This window comes from Hesperophylax consimilis, chromosome 3, assembly GCF_061612785.1.
Source record: "Hesperophylax consimilis isolate HC1 chromosome 3, BYU_Hcon_1.0, whole genome shotgun sequence".
NCBI lineage: Eukaryota > Metazoa > Arthropoda > Insecta > Trichoptera > Limnephilidae > Hesperophylax > Hesperophylax consimilis.
This window is the reverse complement of record NC_142838.1, coordinates 37,573,831-37,597,478: the sequence shown is the minus strand read 5'-3', so window position 1 is coordinate 37,597,478 and position 23,648 is coordinate 37,573,831. Positions and strand designations below refer to the sequence as shown.

General features: G+C 35.4%; 1 protein-coding gene across 1 annotated transcript in view; it reads left to right on the top strand.

The window, feature by feature from the left end:
* The first annotated feature begins 22,913 nt into the window (after positions 1-22,913).
* LOC149425427 (proton-coupled zinc antiporter SLC30A2-like) overlaps positions 22,914-23,648 on the top strand; it is a 60,096-nt gene continuing 59,361 nt past the window's right edge. Inside the window, exon 1 of the mRNA XM_089650640.1 lies at positions 22,914-23,361. Within this exon, the coding sequence (XP_089506766.1) occupies positions 23,126-23,361 (236 nt within the window). The 5' untranslated portion in view covers positions 22,914-23,125. The remainder of the gene's footprint in view (positions 23,362-23,648) is intronic.

The window sequence follows — 23,648 nt, the reverse complement described above, 5'->3', positions numbered from 1 at the left end:
TATACAAAAAAGCAGTAAGTAGTGACCTGCCTTAAGGCGATGCACTACGTAGTAATTTAAAATCATGTGTTTTTGGTTTGAAAATTACGTCGCCTAGAAATGTTTCAGATGCTTTAATTAAATACTGCGAGTAGAATACATCCTGGCCTTTGAAATAATCGAGTGTTTTTTAGATAAGTCTTTTTATAAGCCCAGCAAAAAATAATGTATAGGCCTATGAAAACTGCTTTAAATTTCAAAATGTCATACTTACGAATCCATTTTCGGTTATGGTTTTATTGTATAATGTGGCAAATTAAGTTATTTATAAAATGGTCGAAAAACATTTAAATATTTGTGCCTGAACATCCACAAAATAAAATAAAAGACACTTTTTGGCCATGCTTTTCTCTTGCATAAATGGTAATGGTGTGAAGCGAGAATTTAAGCCTTGTCGCCATCTACGTAAGGTGTGTTATTGATAGCGGCTCGATTCAACATATTACACGACGTAGTGCATCGCCTTAATTGTTATCATCAACAAATGCCCTTTTCAAACTGTACTTAGTAATAAAATCACACTTCCATCTTACTATTAAATGCAAGTCACCATAGGTGTGGCTGTCACGTTATTATCAAATTCACTGATCTAACTTAAATATTATTGTTCGAAAGAAGGTTACTTCTTGCAAATAATTGTGCAAATATTATATCGTTGATAAAATGATGATTCCTGTTATCTAGTGTTTATCTAGATTATCCAGTAAATTAACTTTTACCGACAAAGCTTAACCCCGCTAAGAGTGAAGTTATTTATTAACTACGTATTATTACAGAGTTTGCACGTTCCTATCAGTTAGCGACAACAGTAGGTAAGGAATACATAATAAATTGATGGCAAATATACAGAAGCGCGCCTAATCCAAATACTTCGTATCATTTTTAACCAATATCACCCATTTTCTGTTTAAGAATATATTGTATACATCAGAGTTTTACTAAAAGTTTATCAGGAAATCTATGAATTCATTCCTTAAGGGCCTGTAATCCCGTTTTTAACCGCTTTATTTATAATTTGAGGAGATTCTTAATAAATTAGCTTTACTGCTTTTTATCCGTGTACCCGATTGGAATCTGGCAAGGTTGGTAGCGCGGTTGACTTTGATCCCTTGTAAGAAATGTATAATCGTCAGCCATACCAAAAAAAGGTAAGGTATTATAGTAAAAAAACTTCGTTTTTCACAAGCTGATTTTCACAAATCTTTACTAGGATTTTTATCTTAGATTATCATGAATAAACAAACACCCCCCAAAATTTCGCGGTATGAGCGTATAATATGTATAAATAGTGACACTTTCCCATTGCTGGCATATTATAGTGAGCATTGACGCTGAACTTAAAGGAGATGTAAAGATGGAGGTTGGGAAGATCATGTTACTAAACAATCTGAACATAGCCATTTAAAACATTTTCACATATAATATTGGCTCAAAAGTAGTACAATTATGATTACCTACCAAACCACCTTTATAACTTACTAAGGACAAGAATATGATTACCTACCTAACCACTTTTATAACTTACTAAGGACAATAATATGATTACCTACCTAACCACCTTTATAACTTATTAAGGACAATAATATGATTACCTACCTAACCACATTTATAACTTACTAAGGAAAATAGTATGATTACCTACCTAACCACCTTTATAACTTACTAAGGACAATAATATGATTACCTACCTAACCACCTTTATAACTTACTAAGGACAATAATATGATTACCTACCTAACCACCTTTATAACTTACTAAGGACAATAATATGATTACCTACCTAACCATCTTTATAACTTACAAAGGACAATAATATGATTACCTACCTAACCACCTTTATAACTTACTAAGGACAATAATATGATTACCTACCTAACCACCTTTATAACTTACTAAGGACAATAATATGATTACCTACCTAACCAACTTTATAACTTCCTAAGGTCAAGAATATGATTACCTACCTAACCATCTTTATAACTTACAAAGGACAATAATATGATTACCTACCTAACCACCTTTATAACTTACTAAGGACAATAATATGATTACCTACCTAACCACCTTTATAACTTACTAAGGACAATAATATGATTACCTACCTAACCATCTTTATAACTTACAAAGGACAATAATATGATTACCTACCTAACCACCTTTATAACTTACTAAGGACAATAATATGATTACCTACCTAACCACCTTTATAACTTACTAAGGACAATAATATGATTACCTACCTAACCATCTTTATAACTTACAAAGGACAATAATATGATTACCTACCTAACCACCTTTATAACTTACTAAGGACAATAATATGATTACCTACCTAACCACCTTTATAACTTACTAAGGACAATAATATGATTACCTACCTAACCAACTTTATAACTTCCTAAGGTCAAGAATATGATGACACTGATATAGATCTTTTAAATGACAGAATTTATAATCTTGTATTGGTTTTGGAGAAGGAACTTGCTTAATTTAAATTGACAGGAAATACAAATATAAAGCACGTTAAATTAATCTTATCTTTGGAGTTAAATTGCACTTCATAGGCACGTGTTAATTATTCGATTTCCTACGTATTTATATCAGGTAGATAATACGTAATAATTTAATGTTTATTGAATTAGTAAAAAATCTGGTGATCACAACATGAACGTAAATAAACTTATTCGAGATTTTTGAGCTTTTTAACGATTAAATAAATACATTTTATATATTTTAAACGGTAATGAAACTTTAGTTACATCTTAAATTAATTATTCATTTTTTTATTTGAACTCCCAACTGTTCCCTACCGTCTGGAGCCTGTGAATCTATGCCCCCCCCAATTTGGGTACGTTGCAAGTCTGAAGGCAGCGGGGAGGTAGAGGAGAAGGGGAGGAGGATGGTGGGGAAATATCTGGCTATACCGATATGGTCACCAAATACGGATAAAGCCATTACAAGCAAATTTTAATTTCTGTATTAAACAACACATTAATAAATAAATTTACTTGCGCACGCCGTCATTTGAACTCTCGTCCTCCGGATTCGTAGTCGACAGCCCTACCCCTCGACCGCGGAGGCCATCTAAGCGGTATACCGTCATTTTTGTGAAAAATCACCTTAAGGATGCTGTGGGTAGGTACCTACGCAAGAATAAAACAAAATATTTTGAAATTTCTCCAAAATAATGCAATGAGAATAACAATTTTCAAAAGTAACTAATATATTATGGAGTTAAATTGGCTAAAAGCGAAATAGATGCTGACCTTGAACGCGATGATATTTATACATTAAATAATAAAAAACCAATTACCAAAATACTTTTTAAACAAAACTACATACAATAAGAACATTCACAGACAACACTGAAATCGGACTTCAAAAAAGGACAAAGCAAATTCCCAAACCATTTTATATTCTGTAAAGGATGAAATAATACATGTCAAATGTACACCGTTTGTACAGCGTAATAATTAAACATCTCTTTCTGATGCGTATTTTGATAATAAGAGGGAGAGGTCGCATACATACCAATTTAATAAAATAATAAAACTTTAATTCTTTGCAAGCCATTAACTATTATACGTATCTCTAGTAAGAAGTCTAATTGAATATAACTCAGTAGTTTGGTCCCCATCTTATACAATTCACATTAACAACATTGAGCGAATACAAAAAAAAATTTCTACGTTTTATAAATTTTAAATTAAATATCCCTGTCGAAGACTTAAAATACAATTTCTTATTAAATACTCTAAAAATACATACATTAGAAGATAGACGTAAAATAAACGATTTAACGTTTTTATTCAAAATACTTAACTCTAAATTCGACTGTTGTGAACTCCTGCAACTTATAAACATACATACACCCACAGTAACAACACGACAAAATACAATATTCTACAGCAGTACACATAAGCGTAACTACATTGCCCACTCTCCGATACAACGACTTCACACCATGGGAAATCATTACTTGGGTGATGTTGACATATTCAATACCAACTTGGCAAGTTTTGTGGATCATTTAAAACATTTATTTCAACAATACTCCTAAACACATCATGTAAACCAACAAATAGCTGTAATTTTCTGTTTTTGTTTCTTGTGTTTGTATAACTTGTTACATAGCTTTTATCAAATGTAATTTTATTCTTATTTTTTATGTTTGAAAGTATTTGTCAAATTAAAATTATACTACCAACCATGTAAAAGCCCTCTGGGCGTTAAATAAATAAATTAAATAAATTTAACGTTTTTGTTAAAATGAGTTAGTAGCACAGACATAGGAATTCATATGTCTATGGTTAGTAGGATTCATTTCAATTTTACGTAAAAGCAATGAAAATAACCCCGCGTACTACCGCGGCGTGAGCAAGGTAGGTACATCAATGACACCGTGTAGAGTTCAGTTTACGGGCGTTGTCAAGAGATGAATAACAAATTTCAATATGAAATTTTTGATATTAGTTAGACGGTAAACATTGATAAAAAATGTACTGGAATTTCTTACAACATGCATTAACCACACGACGCGACGTACAGCGCACGGATGACGTCATACACCCTCCCTTGACGGGCTTAAAAATATTCAAACTTAGAATAAAATCAACATTTTATCTACTCAATTTCCTTATTGAGGATGCCATAGTCTCACTGGCTCCAAACGGTAGGGAGCAGTTGGGACTCTTGTGCGTTAAAATCAAAAGAACGTCTAAATTTCTAAGGACGGGTTGTTTCGGAGAATTTGAACAATTCATCAAATTTCAACGTTCATTTCCGGGTTCTGTGAAAGTCCTATTCATGTTCTTTTATTATATCATTATAGGCTAGTTGCTTGACAAAACTGAAATTAAAACAGAACTTGAAAAAATCTTTCACAGAACTGGAAAATGAACGTTGAAATTTGATGAATTGTTCAAATTCTCCGAAACAACCCGTCCTAAGACTCGAATAAATGATGCCAAATATGAATAAATGCAAATTTTGCTGGGTTACAAACCAATCCGTTAAAAACAAAGTTGTAAATAATAGACGTGGCTTTGTGGGTAACAAATTATTACCTACATTCGGGAAGTGCGTTTGTCGAATGAGAAATGTATTTAGATCAAACGTTACAAAAGAGGTTATGGATAGATTTGGTTACGCTTATTCTTGAACGTAAGCCAAGAGGGAGTCAATAAACTGTTACCCATAGAAATCTAAGGTAGATGCATTGGGAGCATGGGTAAATGCAGCTTCATAGAGTAGTTGCATCATCTTGTTTTATGAGTGCATTTTGGGGCGAGGATTTTCAGCTCTCAGTGTATAAATCAGGACGTGACATCTCGCACGATTATATTTATCAGGAATAAACAAATTATTATCTTGCATAAGAATTAAAATGCTTCCGGATAAATAGTTGTCAATGCGGTTAGTGTTTACCCAAAAGTATTGAAATGTTTGTTTTACTTGGCGTACTGAAATCAGCGTTCCGATTTTAACCGGTTAACGATGAGCCCATTTTTTTAATCAAAATTATGGATAATAAGCTATCGTATTATAGATCAGCAGTGAAGATGTAGATGTTAAAGATACGATAGTAAAACATTATAAAATAGATTATAAATTGATAAATGTTGACACCCTGTTATTTATATAATTTGTCTGTCTGTGTTTGTGTTTGTGTATAGTTAACCTTAAGAATAAGTAAAATAATAACCTTAGTTTTATTTTATTTCGAGAATGTAAAATTATATTAAAATACATAACGACGGCCTCCGTGGTTGAGTGGTTACGGTCCTTAGCTACGAATCCAGAGGCCACGGGTTCAACTCCCGGCTTGCACAAGACAGCTCATAAGCTGGGCGCATTGTTCAGGGTCCGCAGACACTTTGATAGTACACAACTGCTGACCCTGTACAAATCGCAAGTACACCCCACTGATGAATTTGGCAAACTGAGAAGGAAATATAATATTGGTCATACAGAATATATCGAAACACGTGTTCACGCACGTGTTCTTTCCTAATAAATATCATAACGGAATGTCTCAATATTGTTATTTGTATGGACACGTGTTCCGCCGTCGTCATAAAACATTCGCTTTTATTTTATTTTATTTATTTATTCATACGCCCATTGGGCTTTTACATACATAGTTAATAAAAAAATAATATTCTGAAGATTGCAAGTTCACAAAAGTAATAGTAAAAATACATATGACCATATCCATTTGACATATTATAACAGCAAGTAAATAGTACAAAAATAAGAATATTCCTACTCCTAAGTTATACAGACTTAAATTTGTTAATAAGAAATGTAAAGTTTATATGTAAATGCTAGGTAGTGGCAGCAGTAACATGATACAATTCGACACATAGTGTATGAGGCCTGAGTAAGAAAGCTAACGAAATAATAATTATTGGCAGTATTGTTAACAAATATACTGCGTTTTAACTGATACTTTGTGAGGAACACTTTCAATTCATTCGTTAAATGCCTGCTGTCCCGTTTGTAACAGGAAAACGAATGATTTGACCAAAATTTTAATTAATAAACGGTATTTTATACTAGTAAGTTTTCTCCGTGCAACCACCTCTGGTCTGGAGATCCAAAATACCTAAAAAACCCTTGACTCTGTGCAGAAAAAAAATCCCATCAATAGTCGGGCACACTCCAAACGCGCGCCCAACATATGTACGAGGTTGATAATTGTCACATGAGAACGGGTCGCTTCTACGACTCGTCCTTGAGTTCAACGATTTGCCGGCCTCTATGTTTCCTCCCCAGGAGGCCAAAGCTCGATATGGGCTGTAGCGCCATCGAAGAAGAAGAAGAAGATGTTTCCTCCCTCCTACAACGAAAGATATTGGCCCTGATGGAAATTATTTTCTTCAGTTCCTCTTGTGTGGAAAGAAAGTAATATTTGATTAATTTGTTTTATTTCACAAATTTATTAATTCAAATATTAGCTGTACTTATTTAGCTATGTTCTCTAAAACACACTATCTGGCGTAATAAAGGCTTACTAAATAAAAACATGCTTTACAACGAACTGTTCAAGTTTATTTATAAATATTAATAAAGTTACTACACATTGTTCTGTAACTACTTTCATAGTACCTACCTAAAGTACTTATTTTGTAGTCTTACTATGATATACAGTTATTGAACTCCTTTGTACAACAGTACTTTCTACGGTAACTTGTATTGTACCTGCTAGTATCGTTCATACACAGTTTGTTATGTTATGTACTATATACTTATTATTGTACTCCTGAACAACTTACAAAAGCAATCAATGTACACAAATAAGCTGCAAACCTGCTGAGCTCAAGACCGATAGGCAGAAGGAGCCTGGGAAGGCCAAGGTTAAGATGGAGCGACAACGTCTTCAAAGATTTGTCTGCCTTGGAGCTTCGAAACTGGAGAGAGCTGGCGCGGGACCGAGATGAGTGGAGGAAGACTCTTGAGGAGGCCAAGACCCACCAGGGGTTGTAGAGCCAAAAGTGATGTACACAAATAAATTCCGTCAAGGCGTGAATAAATAAATAAATAAATTAATATCATTGAAGAATAAGATAATAGTAATAAATCTAAATGAAACTTGAAACAGAACAAGACAAGGAAAAAAAAAAAAAACAGTCACAACTAGGAATCGAACAGGTCAGGACAAGCGTCTTAACCAACGTGACATATGATTTATTAGTATTATCCTCTACTTCAATGATATATTACATTGATGGGGTTATATTTGCGGTACGTTCCAGAGTGGTAGTTACTTTCAGTATCGCCCTGGTGACAGAACACCATTCAGAATTTAAACGCTGCTTGTAATGGCTTTAGCCACGTTCGGTGACCAGATCCGAATAGACGGGTACTTTCCTGACCTACCTCTTTCCCATCTAATTCCCCTCCCCAATAATTTCAGCCTCACAACATTCTGAAATAGATTGGGGATACCATAGTCTTACTAGCTTCAGACAGTTGGGAGCAGTTGGGACTCTGCCAATAAAACAAAAATGATATTAATAATAAATCAAAAGTTGTGATATTCAGAAACCAAAAACAAACGCGCAAATGACGTTTCTTGTCCAGGTATTCTCTCCTATTGGAGGTTGGCTATCATCTGATCATTGGGGCAATCTTACCCTTCTGAAGGTGCGCAGGTGTCGATACTTTCTAAGCCATAAGGTGTGAAAAATTTTAATTATTATTTACCTACAAAGTAAAAATCAAAAATATAATGTCTTTCAAAAATACTTAAAATATATGTTACATTGCGGAAACGGAATATATTTGTTAAAGCATACGTTACATATCAGAAACGGAATATATTCGTTAAAACATATGTTACGTTGCGGATACGGAATATATTCGTTAAAGCATATGTTACATTGCGGAATAGGAATATATTCGAAAAATTATAAAAGTTTTTTACTCTAATACATCTATTTTAAAATTCCTTTTAAAACATAAAAAAAATGTTTAATGAGAACTAAACCTTCCTATCCAGGAACTGCATTCGATAACTTTACCAACTTCGCCGATTGTCGATCTGGTAGGACCGACATTTATTTGGTATATTAACTGCTGTTATATTATCCGATTATCCGCGTGAGTGTATGTGATCGTGACGGAATGCATTATCATCAATAACGAGTCTATCGGCCGAGTTTCAGATCGATCGGATGTCGGAAAGTGTATTAATTTCCGCTTCCAAAATTTGCATTCATTCATTACCGAATGTCGAATTTATACATTTATATACACGATAGTTATTGACATTTACATATGCTGTGTCCTGGTTAAAATTTGCACTGTTAAATTTTTAATTAGTACAGCTTTATACTGCAATAGAGACGTATTGAAAATATCAGCTAACATAGCATAAGAGTTACCGATGGTGTGCAATCTATTTATAACAGAATTGTAGCCTAGAACCGCAATATAATTGTCACAATAATACATACTGGGAAACCTTGATCTAATAATTGTAGGAACATGAATGTGGATCAACATTAATTTATCAGGGCTATTCAACTGAAAATTTACAATTTAACTTCAATCTATTGATTCTAAAGGAATTCCAAGTCTAAAATTAATGTACCTAAAAAAATTGCGTTGGACTCTTTCAATGATAATCAATGTGATTACTAAAGACAAGTAACCTAATTGTAGAGTTATATTTTAGAATGCTTCTAATGAGAAATATTAAAATCATACATTATGGATAAATATCATTGTTTGTATGTCCTCCTAGGAACCGTAGGTATACTGCAGCGGAAAGTAAAAACACAGTGCCCTCCTTGAAACTCACAAGGAAGACACTGTGTTTTTACTTATCGTGACAATAAATATCATTTAACGATATGAAATATTGATAATTTATTTAAAAAAACGTGTCAAATTATTCGTATTCCAGTTAAAAATGGGACTGTAGGCCTTTAACGAATGAATTGACAGACTTCCTAACAAACTATTAGTAAACATAAATGCGTTATTAGAATCTCAAAACGTGCTCATAAAACTTCTAATATTGTAACATTTCCTCATTATTTATCAGTAAAAGGACACTTGCATAAACACGTGTTCCGATATATTCTGAATATAGTAATATTTTATGAAATGGCTTGCCATCACGTTTTTAACAGGATTTTAATAAATCAGCCGCACTCATTTTTCTGGAGGATGTCGGAACACGTGTTCATAAAAATTTTAATATTTATTATATTTATCAGGAAGAGCGCAGCTGCATGAACACGAGTTCCGATATTTTCTGAATGTACTAATATTTTATAATAAATCAGTCACACTCATTTTTCCGTGTGGATTCCCCTACCAGTTGCCCTAGTATAACTTGCAGTAGTAGAGTTTAGGTGTTATATTAATTTGGTCCCAGTAGACATTTGATATGTGCCAAATTATTGCAGCTTCAATTAGATATAATTCAGGTCCGGATCTGCGCTCTCACCAGGACAGAGATGGCGGCCATAAAATATAAAAACAATTCTGGCCCCCCTTTAGTCTGTCGAGTGCCGACCCTCATTCAGAAACGTACAATATTCAATTTATTGTTTGAGATCGCAATACCTAGCTAAAGGCGTACCGCTGATAGCTCCGTTGCAACCTCTCACACTTCCCCAGTGACAACGCGTGTAACAGAGGGAGATGCCATAGCGGAGCTCTCAGCGGCAGGCCGATACTGTATAGAGTTTTGTATTTCGCCTGTGCGAAACGGAACGGCTAACCATGAATGATTCATATGTGTATAGGTATTCAGCGTATATATATGCCTAATGACCAGTGGCTTAACATGATATGCCCCGTCCTAGGGCAAGGGATTAAAATGAGCCACCAAGCGTTCCCAACACTTGGAAAATTAAATTTTAAACATAAATACTTATCCACAGGCTTTTCCAATAAGAGGTGTTATTTTGAATAGCCCGCTATTTCGGTAGATGTTACTTTTGAAGCTGTCATTTTTTGACATTTGACAAGTAGAAACTACACCATTAATAAAAATGGAACGATACACGTTTCAACAACGCATTGAAATTATTAAAATTCACTTGAGTGAATCAAATGCAAATCAACTTGAGTGATGAGGCCCATTTCCACCTCGGTGGCTTCGTCAACAAGCAAAATTATCGCATCTGGGGCTCGGAAAACCCAAGAGTTATTGTTGAAAAGCCTTTCTATCTTCAACGTATGACTGTTTGGTGCGGTTTATGGTCCGGCGGAGTAATTGAACCTTACTTTTTCGAAAATGAGGATGGAGCAACAGTTACTGTGAATGGATTGCGCTATCGAGAGATGATTAATGATTTTTTATGGCCGGAATTGAATGGTATTGATCTGGACAACGTTTACTTTCAACAAGACGGCGTTAAGTGCCACACAAGCAACGAAACCATTGATCTTTTACGATTGAATATCAAAATAACACCTCTTATTGGAAAACCCTGTATTTATTTGTCAAAACCACGGAGCGTGGCGTAAAGGAATATGATGAATAATAAATTGGAATTAAGTGAGAAAACACTAAAGCCAAGAAGTTAAAGGATGTAGGAAAGTAGTATTTGCTCAAAAAAATATTATTAAGCCTGCTCGTAATCGTAAGTTGATATCATAACTTATGAGACCAATTTAAAACATTATGAGTCATAACACTACCTCGGACAGTACTTACTCGTAATTTGCCATCAAGCTCATATGCCTCAATAACATGTGTGAATTTTCGTTAAATCAGCATTTTTGCACTATTTTTTTTTGTTCCTATTGAGTGAAGTACAATAAACATCAAAACATTTTATTGAATACGTTGTAAACGAAATTTTAATATACAACATTTTTCCACAAATTCAGCATAAATTCTAGCAATAATTTTTACATTAATTGCCTTTTCTTACGACTTAACATTTAAAACACTTAAAAAAAATTATGTATATATATAATATATTGGCATACTAATAGCAATCAACAGTAAGTCGGTTGTCCGCTGTAAGTATCGAATTGTGAGAATGGGATGAGAAGGGATTGACGGGTGAGTATATCTATTATGTCGGGGACACCCTGTGAAGAATTGGCACCATCACATCTCAAGAGATAGAATACGGTAAGTATGAGACGATGTATGAATGTAAATAAAGCAAGGAATATCTTCCAAGATAGAGTTGTAGGACGTAGGACATTTCACCTATATATCTGCTGCTTGACCCTTCAGAAAACGGCATGATGGTTTATTTAGTTCTATTAATTTTTTCAAACACGAAAAAACTATTTATTCATCTCTTTTATTGAATCTTTTGAAGACTTCTCAGATCACGGCATCTAAAAGTACCCACAGATAAATAATTTTCAGATATCCTTGCTTGTGTAATGGTGTATTGGATTAATAAAAAAATAATTAAATTTAAAACTAATTTTGTTTTTGGTAGGAAGCTGAAGTATTAAACAACAATCGTCGAAATGAATCGCTGAGAATTGAAGTCTAAAATTAAACTGAATCGATTACGCACCCATTTTATATGTTTCGTGTCTTTGTGCATATCGTATCTTTGAAAAATTTTGAGGTAAGAGGGGACTGTGAGGGGGTTGTTCCAAACTGGTTCGAAAAACTATTTAAAAAAATTGTGTATTATAAGTGTGCACAAATACATTCAAAGTGTCATCATTAAAATGATTTCCGCGTACTGTAGTGCCAATTCAGTTTGCCACCTGAAATTCTCTGTTTTCTTAAAATAATGTATTCAAAAGTTGATGAAACTACGAACATTTTGTTAATGTCCGCTGCCTTCGGCTTATAACCTTTGTGATAAAAAGTGTTAAAATTGTATTTTTTGTATTTCCTGTGCGCGCACCCTACTTTGTGAGCCACTGCCCCGGGACCTGCCCAGCCGCACAGGCGGCCGTTACCCCCCTGCCACCTGCTCGTGCCGAGTGCTCCGAGTGCTCGCAACCGTCTCCCAATGAACTTTGCAGCCGTGCTACGTGATAGTCTGCACGAGTCACGCGACCTACGCAAATCGCTGAACGATAATCATATATTTTGCATTGCTAAACTCGAACATACTGTTCCATAATAAATAATAAATAATAACTAATAACTGCAGTTAGACGGAAGCGGTTTGTGACAGGTAGCGGGAATGTAGGTACCTACCGCCGCCATTGATGGCAGTTTGAGGCATTCACGCGGGAAATCCGCCATTGTATTTTGGCGAATTTGCGCGGGAAAGCCGCCATCTTCAAACAATAATGTCGTCATATTGTGTAAAATGTGACGCGCTGAACTGTAAAAAGGGGCTTTACGCTTCAAGCAGTTTCTGGTATTATCATTTCAATATAAATTTCTCACACTTGAAATGAATAAAAAAGTGAGTGCTGTTTGCATTACGAAATCAGCAAATGGTACATACCTACTCGTATAATAGGCGCCACTTCCGAATAAAATACGTAAATGATAAGCAATTTCTTGATTTTGTTTTAATTTAGCAGAACGAGGTGGGTGTGCCTGCATTGTGCAATACAACTTAGCTGAATAAAATTAGGTTCTTACACGATGAAAAGAATCAAAAATAAAATTTATAAATAAAAAATAATTATGATAATTAGAGAAAGCGACAAAGCGGCAAATTCCTTTGATCCGGACAAAGAGGTCGAGGGTTCCAAACTAGGTCAATGCAAAAATGATTTTTCTAATATTTATATAGATTTTTTAGTGTAAATGATTAACTCATTGTGACGACCTCCGTGTCAGAGCGGCAAGGTCCTTGGCTCAGGACGATGTTGAAAATGACGCGGTTCAAGGAGTTTGTTGCATCATGTTTTCGTTGAATGAAGCGCTCATTGAGAGTGGAGATGAGTCACTGAGTAGCTGTTATATTGAGTTGTGAGAAAGATGTTAGTTGAGTCTAGACACTGGCTAGTCGGTGGTTTTAAATCTTAGGTAAGAATCTTGGTAGGAACCTTGTCTCCATAGAAAGGATTGGTTGGCATAGTTACGGTACCTACCCCTTAACGCCTTCGTGTGCCATTTCTTAATTAAAAATTCATTTTAACGATCCTTGATTGTTGAAATAAGTTTTGTTTTACATTTCCTCCAAACAGAAGGCCCTGAGGGAAAAAAAATCTCTCAAGACCTATGTTATCATTGAGGATGCTACATGGAGGCTCTTTTTAGGGAAAGGAAGGAGATAATGTTTTGAGAAGGAAAAATGTATGGGGGTGGGTAGGATCAGGGGTTCAATCTGTGTTAAATAGGATGATCCTGCTGTAGAGGTCAAAAGGTCTCTCTCTACCAGTCTCTACCGATCCAGCCTACCACGCAGTTGGTGAGCAGATGCATCCGTCGTCAAGACCCGGAAAAACCTCACTCCATGAACCCGGGCACCCCTGTTAAGTCACCAAACGTAGCGAAGCACTTAGGGTGACCTATGTCATAGGTCATTGGCATTATCCGTCTCGCAAATTGAAAAAAAGTGTTAATCATTTAAAATGGGATTTATTCACACATAAGTAAACCATTCAAGGACCCTCAATCAATTCTAACTCTTTACAAGCCAACGAAAAAGTGAGTATTGCTAATTTATTAAGATTATCTTCAAATTATTGGAAATCCGGTTAAAAACGGGATCGCAGGCCTTAACAAATGAAACAGGTTTCCTGAAAAACTTTTAAAATATATTATCATAATGTCGGAAGTTTGCATTGCATATCATGAAGAAATGCGAAAATATTCGGATTATCATGAACACGTGTTCCGACATCGGGATAATATATTTATAATTTACTAAAGTTTATCAAGAAACCTGTTGATTCATTTGTTAAGACCTGTAATCCCAATTTAACCAGATCACAAATAATTTTAAGAGATTCTAAACTAGGAATACTCATATTTCTCCGTGAAGATGTGTTATAGTTATACCGTCTTACCAGAGATGTGCAAAATGGGTACCCAAAACCATTTGAAATGCAAAATGGAAATGGGTCAAAACTTTTCCATTTGAAAATGCAAAATGCAAAATGGTTTTAAGAAAAGCATTTCAAATGCAAAATGCAAAATACCTATTTTCAAAATGCATTGAAAATGCAAAATGGTTTCTCAGGTCAAACAATCAAAATAATTATAGAATTTTTAAACAATTTTATCATTTAATAATGGACATCAATGTAGAATAAACATATTACATGATGGTAAATCCAAAAACACCACGACTACAGATTATGAAACCACAAAAAAATTTCGCGGGACTAATGTTGCCAACGTAAAAACATAGAAACTGCTATCTAATATTTAATATTACAGCGTCATGGCCCCATGTTCAGTATTTGAATCAGTATTTTTTGTAATGGTATCACTCAATTGCCAGGGCTCCTACCATGGAGCAACTTGACAAATGTAAATTATCTCTCATAGCGAGGTTGAGGAGCGACTGATATTTGGGGCTTATGAAAAAAAGATGAGTGGAGATAGTAGGAAGAATGTTGCAAAAAAGCATTTAAAATGGAAAATGTATTGAGAAAAGCATTTGAAATGCAAAATGCAAAATGGTTTTTAGAAAAGCATTTAAAATGCAAAATGGAAAATACCCATTTTGCATTTTGCATTTCCATTTGAAATGGATTTATTTGAAATAAAGCACATCTCTGCGTCTTACTAATTAGATTCTTACACGCGCATTAACTGGATTCATCTCACGTAAGTGAGAATATCTGTAAATATCTAGTAGATGTAAATACATGAATAAAATGTTCTATTAGAATAATAAGTCCCTGTACCCATCACTGGTTATGGTATAAATCGAACCTATTTGCTAATACATATTTACAGGGCAGTACAGTTCGTCTTGATTTTCTCTAGAGTGCAGTCTTCTGAAATCGTCACTGTATCTAGCAATAGAAGCGCCTTTGTTGCATTCCGGATCGCTCTCTGTCGATCCATAAATAATATTGAATGTTCCATAAATAGACAGTCGAACGTTTCATAAATAGATAACCGAACGTTCCATAAAAAGACAATCGAACGTGCCTACCTACCTTTTCTCTCCTTTTATATGGGAAATAGGCTCATTTGTGCTTGTGATTTTTTTGAAACTGTTACACTACAAATTATAATATTTTTTCTAATAAATCTGAAATAAAAATCGATTGCGGGGGTTAATAACAGCTATTTTAAAGTTTTTTTAACCCTTCAATTAAAAAAAGGAAATATATATATATATATATCGAAAGCTCTGATCGAAAAAGGTAAGTTTTTTTTGGGTTCTTTATGTTATATAGATTCACCAGTTTACTTCTTGTACTACGAGCTTCGGGACACCGTGTATATTACTGCAGGGTTTTCCAATAAGAAGTGTTATTTTGATATTCAATCGTAAAAGATCAATAGTTTCGTTGCTTGTGTGGCACGTAGCGCCATCTTGTTGAAAGTAAACGTTGTCCAGGTCAAAATCATTCAATTCCGGCCATAAAAAATCATTAATCATCTCTCACCGTAACTGTTGCTCCAGCCTCATTTTCAAAAAAGTAAGGTCCAATGACTCCGCCGGACCATAAACCGCACCAAACAGTCACACGTTGAGGTTAGAGAGGCTTTTCACTTTTCAACAATAACTCTTGGGTTTTTCGAGCCCCAGATGCGAAAATTTTGCTTGTTGACGAAGCCACCGAGGTGGAAATGGGCCTCATCACTCAAGATGATTTGCATTTGATTCACTCAAGTGAATTTTAATAATTTCAATGCGTTGTTGAGGCGTGTATCGTTCCATTTTTATTAATGGCGTAGTTTCTACTACGTCAAATGTCAAAAAATGACAGCTTCAAAAGTAACATCTACCGAAATAGCGGGCTATTCAAAATAACACCTCTTATTGGAAAACCCTGTATATAATTCCTGCAAAATGTGCAACCACTCGTCTAGCAAGTCCGACAAGAAAAGGATAATCATTATCTGGAAAAAAATTCGAAAATTGTGATAATATGCCAAAAATATACTCTTGAAACTATAAAAAAATACGGAATCCTCTACTATACCGCGTATCCATCACATAAAGAAACAATTGTTTTGCAACAAAACTTCACGACATCCTTCCCCCATATAAAAAGAATAGAAAAGTTTGATGAGCACAGTTCACGAATAAAATCTGGCTAAAAGAGGTCAGTGAAAAATCTCTGAAATAAATATTAAAATCTCTGAAATATATATTGAAATCTCTGAAATATGGATTAAAATCTCTGAAATGTATATTAGAATCTCTAAAAAATATTTTAAAAACGACATAGAAGTCAAATAAAATACAATTAAATAACTTTAGTCCGCCTCAGCACAGATACCCCAGTGATGAGGACTAATAGGTACCATTACTATACTTAAATTCACCATAATATTTATTTTAAAAAAAATGTTACTGACCATTTTCATGCCCGAAAGAAAAATATTATTACACAACAATTTTCTCTTAAAATAAAGCGAGCGCCCAAGGCAGGCAATTTTACTAGCAGATATGCAATAATATTGCAAATTAAATATTTTGTATTTTTATTAGCCTGCATAATGGCGCGTAAGGATTTTGTAATAGACTTCTTGTTTTAAGTGTTTTATAGGCACTTACCGAATGAACTGAAAGCTAAAACAAAAAAAGAAATAAATTCAACAACCTGAAATAGGTAGGTACAGGTTTCTACCTTCGCCTTGACACTTACCAAACAAAAAAAAATAACACCCACACAACAAGAAATTTATAGCACTTTTAGAAATTTTTTTTCGGAAAGCCATTCATGAATGAAAATCAACGAAATGTAAAAATATGTTGTAGGTACCTATAATATAACTTCCCGTACCCGACGAGCAGCGCCAACGCCTGAATACATACAATATCCATATCATGCTTACAATATATTTGTATTATCATTTTTTTTTTAAATCCCCGTTATTAATTCCAAATTATGCGATTTTTTTGCAACATTTTTTGGAACAGTATTTTTTTGCAATAAAAGTAATGGGAACTTTTTTTGATTTGGTGAAGCAAAAAAACTAGCGGAATGCTGTTTTTTTAAATAAAACATTATTTATTTTTTACAAAATTAAAAAAAAAAATTACAAAGATTTTTATAATATATACCTTTCTTATAAAACTATTAGAAAACCTAATTTCCCAAATAATTGCAAAGTATGAATAATATTTATATACTAGCTGTACCACGCCACGCGTTGCTGTGGATCAGTATGTCTGTGCAGATAGAGAAACAATAGCGCGTGTTGCTTTTACGTCCAACATATGGTGCTGTTTTTGAAAAAAAACATGTTTTAGATATATAGATAGAAAGATAGATGGACAGACAGATAGATAGATAGACAGATAGACAGATAGACAGATAGACAGACAGACAGACAGACAGACATACAGACAGATAATCAAACAGATAGACAGACAGACAGATAGACAGATAGACAGACAGATATACAGATGGGCAGACAGACAGATAGACAGACATCTATATACAGACAGAAAGACAGACAGATAGACCGACTGATATACAGACAGACAGACAGACAGATAACAGACAGACAGACAGATATACAGACAGACAGATATACAGACAGACAGATAGACAGATAACAGACAGACTGACCGACAGATAGACAGACAGAAGGATAGACAGACAGATATACAGACAGATAGACAGACAGATAGACAGACGAGTGCGTAGTACGAATACACATATATAAATATAATGTAAGGCGAGTTATGACGGAGTTTTCGATCATGTATAAGGATTTAACTTGCTTGTGGGATACTGCGAGGGAGGCGGGTATGGGTACCGCCGCCCCGGGAACCATTTATTGAATAACCAACACCCTTGCCATAGTCACCCCAAGTGACTTAGCAGGGGTGCCCGGGTTCATTGGGTAAGGTTTGTCTATATCTTGGCGGCGGATGTGTCCGGATATACCGAAGGTCGCGGGTTCAAATCTCGGCGTTCGTAATACAATTTTATTTGATTAATTTATTAATTAAAAATAATATGTCTCCTTCCTCGTACCCATTTCCTTCCCCTCACAACGTACCTCTATTGGGAATGTCATAGTCGTACTTTGCTTTAGACGGTTGGTAGCAGTTGGGACTCTTGTGCGGTATTCACATAAAAAAATCTATAAAAACATGTTTTGGAGTAAACTTAATTTTAAAGTTTGATCTTCATTATAGTCAGGATGTTAGGAAATAATGTCAATGTTAATTTGTTTTTGTAAGTGCTGTTACAATATTTTTATTGTCTATTAAATATAAAGTTTAAAAGTTTTATATAAAAACTACTGCCTTTAAAACTACTTAACTACATAAAAGGGGACCCAAACTTATTCCAGACATAAATTATAATACATAAACATTAAAATTATCGCTAACTCAAAAAATGCAGTTACCAACTTTTGGCAGTTACCCCACGAAATACCCTATTTTACAATCAATCACAGTAGACCCACAACCGAAATTGGTAAGGATAAGGTTGGTTCGGACTAGGCTAGTAATTTAGTCGAGTGGCAAGTACAGGATTTTCCAATAAGAGGTGTTATTTTGATATTCAAAGAGCTATCGAGAGATGATTAATGATTTTTTATGGCCGGAATTGGATGGTATTGATCTGGACAACGTTTACTTTCAACAAGACGGCGCTACGTGCCACATAAGCAACGAAACCATTGATCTTTTACGGGAAAAGTTTCCTCTCGAAGAGGTGATCACAATTGGCCACCGAGATCTTATGATTTAACACCTTGCGACTTCTTCCTTTGGGGCCACGTGAAAGAGAAGGTCTACGCTAACAGCCCAGCATCGATTCAAGATCTCAAAGATGGAATTCGTGAGGCTATAGAGGACATAAGGCAGCCACTTTGCGATTTGGTTATGGAAAATTTCATGAAAAGGATATGGTCCTGTAGGCGTGGTCGTGGTGGTCATTTGACTGTTGTTGTTTTTCAGTATTAACGGCATACCTTCATCTTTATAATGAAATAAACATTCGATCATTTATATTAAAAAGTGGCATTTTTCTTTGAATATCAAAATAACACCTCTTATTGGAAAACCCTGTAGTTAACATCAAGCAGTTGGACGTGTCCGAACCATGGAACTAAATAGCCCTAGGTCAATGGTCCGATCCTAACAACATAAATTTAGTCAGTGGTTTAGTCGAGTCAATCCATTTTGTTCTATTTTTTTTTGGCGAGTAGAGCCCGCACAGGGCTGGACTTATGCGGGCACAATTGGAGCAATCCACTCCGGTCGCCGACTTAATAATACGTAACAGTCCGTGAGTCACATCGGTCGCATCGCCTTTGAGATTATTTTTCACAAAAATGGCGCTACTCGAATATACAAATCATCCGAATATTACTGATTTGTGATGGTTTGATTACCTACCTACGCGTCTACTGGTTTTGACAAGGGGCGTCAAAAGTTTACTCGCGCCAGGAGACTTTTTGTTTAGGGCAGGCCCTGCCTCCGCCACATTTTACTGCTCATTGAATAAATAAACCACCCATGGTAAACTGGCTCGACCATTAAACAAGTCCGAACCATAGAAGTACAATTAGAGGCGCTACGGTCCAAAAGGTCCCTTTCTCTTTCATCATGATTGAAATTAATACGTTGTTGAAAAATAGATGTAATTTAGGTTTTGTGAAAAAATTATTTGCAATGGAAAATGGCTGCAATATGGGGAGAATTAGTAGGATTTGTCTCGGTTTTTTTTATATGGTTTTTATATTTGCGTCGTACATGGCGAGGCAATTGATAGACGCGTTTTCATAGGATGTGTTTTTTAAGGAGTGGGACTTCAGAGCCCTGATGGAGTTGGAAAGCCCTCATCCATTTGGGTCCTCCCAGAGCAATACATATTGTGGCTTTATTTTGGAAAGTTTGGAGTCTTTTCAAATACGACTCTGAAGTGTGGGCCCAGATGAGACTTGCGTAAGTTAGTTTTGGCCTTATTCTCGATTTGTATATTAAGAGTTGATTTTTGATTGATTTTTTTTACATAGTTAGATATATGAAGACAGATATGAAGAGGCAAGAAGATGCAGAAAGAAGCCCAAAGAGCGAGAAGAAGCCAGATAAAGCAAGAAAAACTAAGAAGAAGCAAGAAAAACTAAGAAGAAGCAAGAAAAATCAAACAGAGCCATGAAGAGACAAGAAAAGCCAAAAAAGAGATTAGAAGAAGCGAGAGAGGGGGAGAAGATGCAAGATGAGTCGAGAAGAACCATGAAAAGCCAGAAAGAGCTTAGACGTGCTATAAAGGGGCCAAAAAATGCAAGATGAGTCGAGAAGAGCCACGAAAAACCAGAAAGAGCTAAAATGTGCTATAAAGGGGCAAAAAAATGCAAGAAGATAAAAGAGTAGTTAAGGCGAGCTAAGAGGAACCAAGAAGAGTCAAGAAGAGACAAGAAGAGTCAAGAAGAAACAAGAACAGCCAAAAAGACGCCAGAAGAAGAATGACATAAGAGAAAAAAACAACGCTCAATCAATTCTTTCGCGTATTTGTTTGGAAGTCGTAAAATATACGTAGGTAGACGCAACTAAAAATAAACTGTATGATTTTTTTCGATGAATTAAAAGGCTGTGATTTAATGTTATATTTGGAAAGTTTTGGCACTCAATCAAAGAATCTGTTGATTTATCATTTATCATTACCAGCCGTCGCCATCATCATCGTCACCGCGACCGTATCGTCATCACCACCGTCACAACTAATTAGCAAACTTATTTCACACACGATTTTCAATAATTTTGAGTCATCATTAATAAAAGGTTCTAAAACTTCATTTTTGTATGAAAAAAGATTTTTTTTACATTAACGCCACAAAGGAGGCCCTGGGGAAAATAATTTTCCTCGGGACCTGTGTCATCTTTTAGAATGTTTTGTGAACGGTATTGTTTAAGAAAAAGAAGGAGAGGACGTTCTGGGAAGGTAGAAAATATGAGGGTTGGGTAGGAATCTAGGGATCAGTGTCTCCAAGAGGGGGGGGGACATAATATGAATATTTATCTCCCATTGCGGCACAAGGCGATGGGTCGAGATACCAGTTGGAGAGGTCAAAGGGTCTCCCCAAACCACCTCTAATCTAAACCAGATCTGGCACGCCACGCAGCTGGAGGTCTTGCGAATCCTGAACACAACTCACCCAATGAACCCGGGCACCCCTGCTCAGTCACCAAACGTAGCGTCCCACTTGGGGTGACCTATAGCAGAGGTGTTGGTTATCTAATAAATGGTTCCCGGGTGGCGTTACCCAAGCCCGCCTCCCAAATGAAAATGACGAAAATTACGAATAACCCAACGAAAATTCTTACTACCATTATTATAAGCGAAAAATGTTGCTCATGCAACGACGGGAGACTTGACATAAGATAAATTAAACTCACGATGCGGTCCTAACGCGGCACGTTAGGTAGGAACGTTGTAACAGTGAAAAACTTGACTTATTACCACGGGCTTTTGTATGGGGGGAGGGGGTTGTTGGAATCCTCGATATATTAATAAAACTTCATTTTACCAAGTACCAATTTTTACCCGACGGCCCCGACAACCCTACGCCGCCCCCGCCCCTGCTGTTCCTGCGTCAGACGCTCGGTGTGTTGGATTTCACCCATTTATGTGTGCAACGAGGTTGTCAACCATTTTATCACTCATTTTCTTGACGTTGTATTCGCGATTGTTTGATAACGTCACTGCTTCCTTCGAATGATACTCTTGTGTGGTGGTTAGTTTGAGGGAATCTTTAAGCGAGTCCCCAGCTTTAATGAGCATTACACTCATAATAATGCAAATGGTTTTCCTTCGAATTTTATGTACAATGATAACCAACTAAAAGGAAGTTGGATCGCGTATGTATTTGTCTCTAAACTGCTTCCTAATAAACCTGAGTGCGTACGTAAGTACCTGTCAACTATGTTATACCTTTTCTATGGGTTTTGTTATGATGCATTATGCTTAAAACATATCTGAAACATAATGAAAAACTATTCTCGCGTTCTGAATGTAATATATTTTTTATTATTTTTTTTGTGATCAGCAGGTCGCACCAAAAAGCCTCGCGAGCCGCAGTTTCCTCATCCCTGATTAAAGTAAGGAAAGTACCAACTTTCGCACAGAAAAGATGAAGATACATCGATGAAGCAACGATGACATTCCATTTTTTAGGTCCATGCCATTTTATATCGTTTGCATGACGTAGTAACTTACCAACTGTTTGTTGTTCTTCTTCTTCTACTGTTTACCTTGTTTACTATGCTCAAGCACATCATCTGCAGCTAACATCTGTGCGCTTGTCCGCCGTCACTGGGTTGTCAGTGGTGTCAGCCAGTGTCAGCTGTCATTTGACTGCTATTCTTGTCGTGCCGTAAGGTTATCGAGATGACCGTTCAGTATTTCTCCATTTCCTGATAAACAGTACACTAGTTTAAATACAATAATACGAATTAACTTGTTCAGAATGAATCTCGCCGTAAATGTAATCATTTGAACAATGTTTTTGTTATTTGTGGCGCTTTGAAAGATAGAAAGTTGCTTGTTTATTTTTGTTTGCTTTCGTTTTCTGAGAATGCCATCGATTGATCATAGTAGACTCTGTGATAGGAAGACGAGTGATAATAATAGTGATACAACCAATGAAACCAAAATCAGTTTCCTCTCTCGAAGATGTAGTTCGGGAGATGATTTGGAAACTAACAATTTAGTGGAATGCTCCGAGGACTCTGGTGTAACGGATATCTCGGACATTCCAGTTCATGTTATTCAACAACTAGAAGGAGAAGAAGATGAGAATCCATCAAGCAGGTAACTTTTCAATACAAAAATAAACAAGTTTACTAACAAGCTACCAGTTTATTGAACTCTGTTCTTTTCCTTGTAATGCAACCTCCATTCCTTTGTTTTATGTTATGAATAATGTTGATATACTATATTTTTATTTGTTATTATTTAAAAAATATTTTTTACTAACATGTGGTGTTCTAAGCTCAAATAACACTGTCTTTGCTTGGTATCCGTAGAATGAAGATATCTTTTTGGTGTTCAAGTTCGAATCGGAGTAAATTTGTAATTATTTTTATCACCGAAGAAGA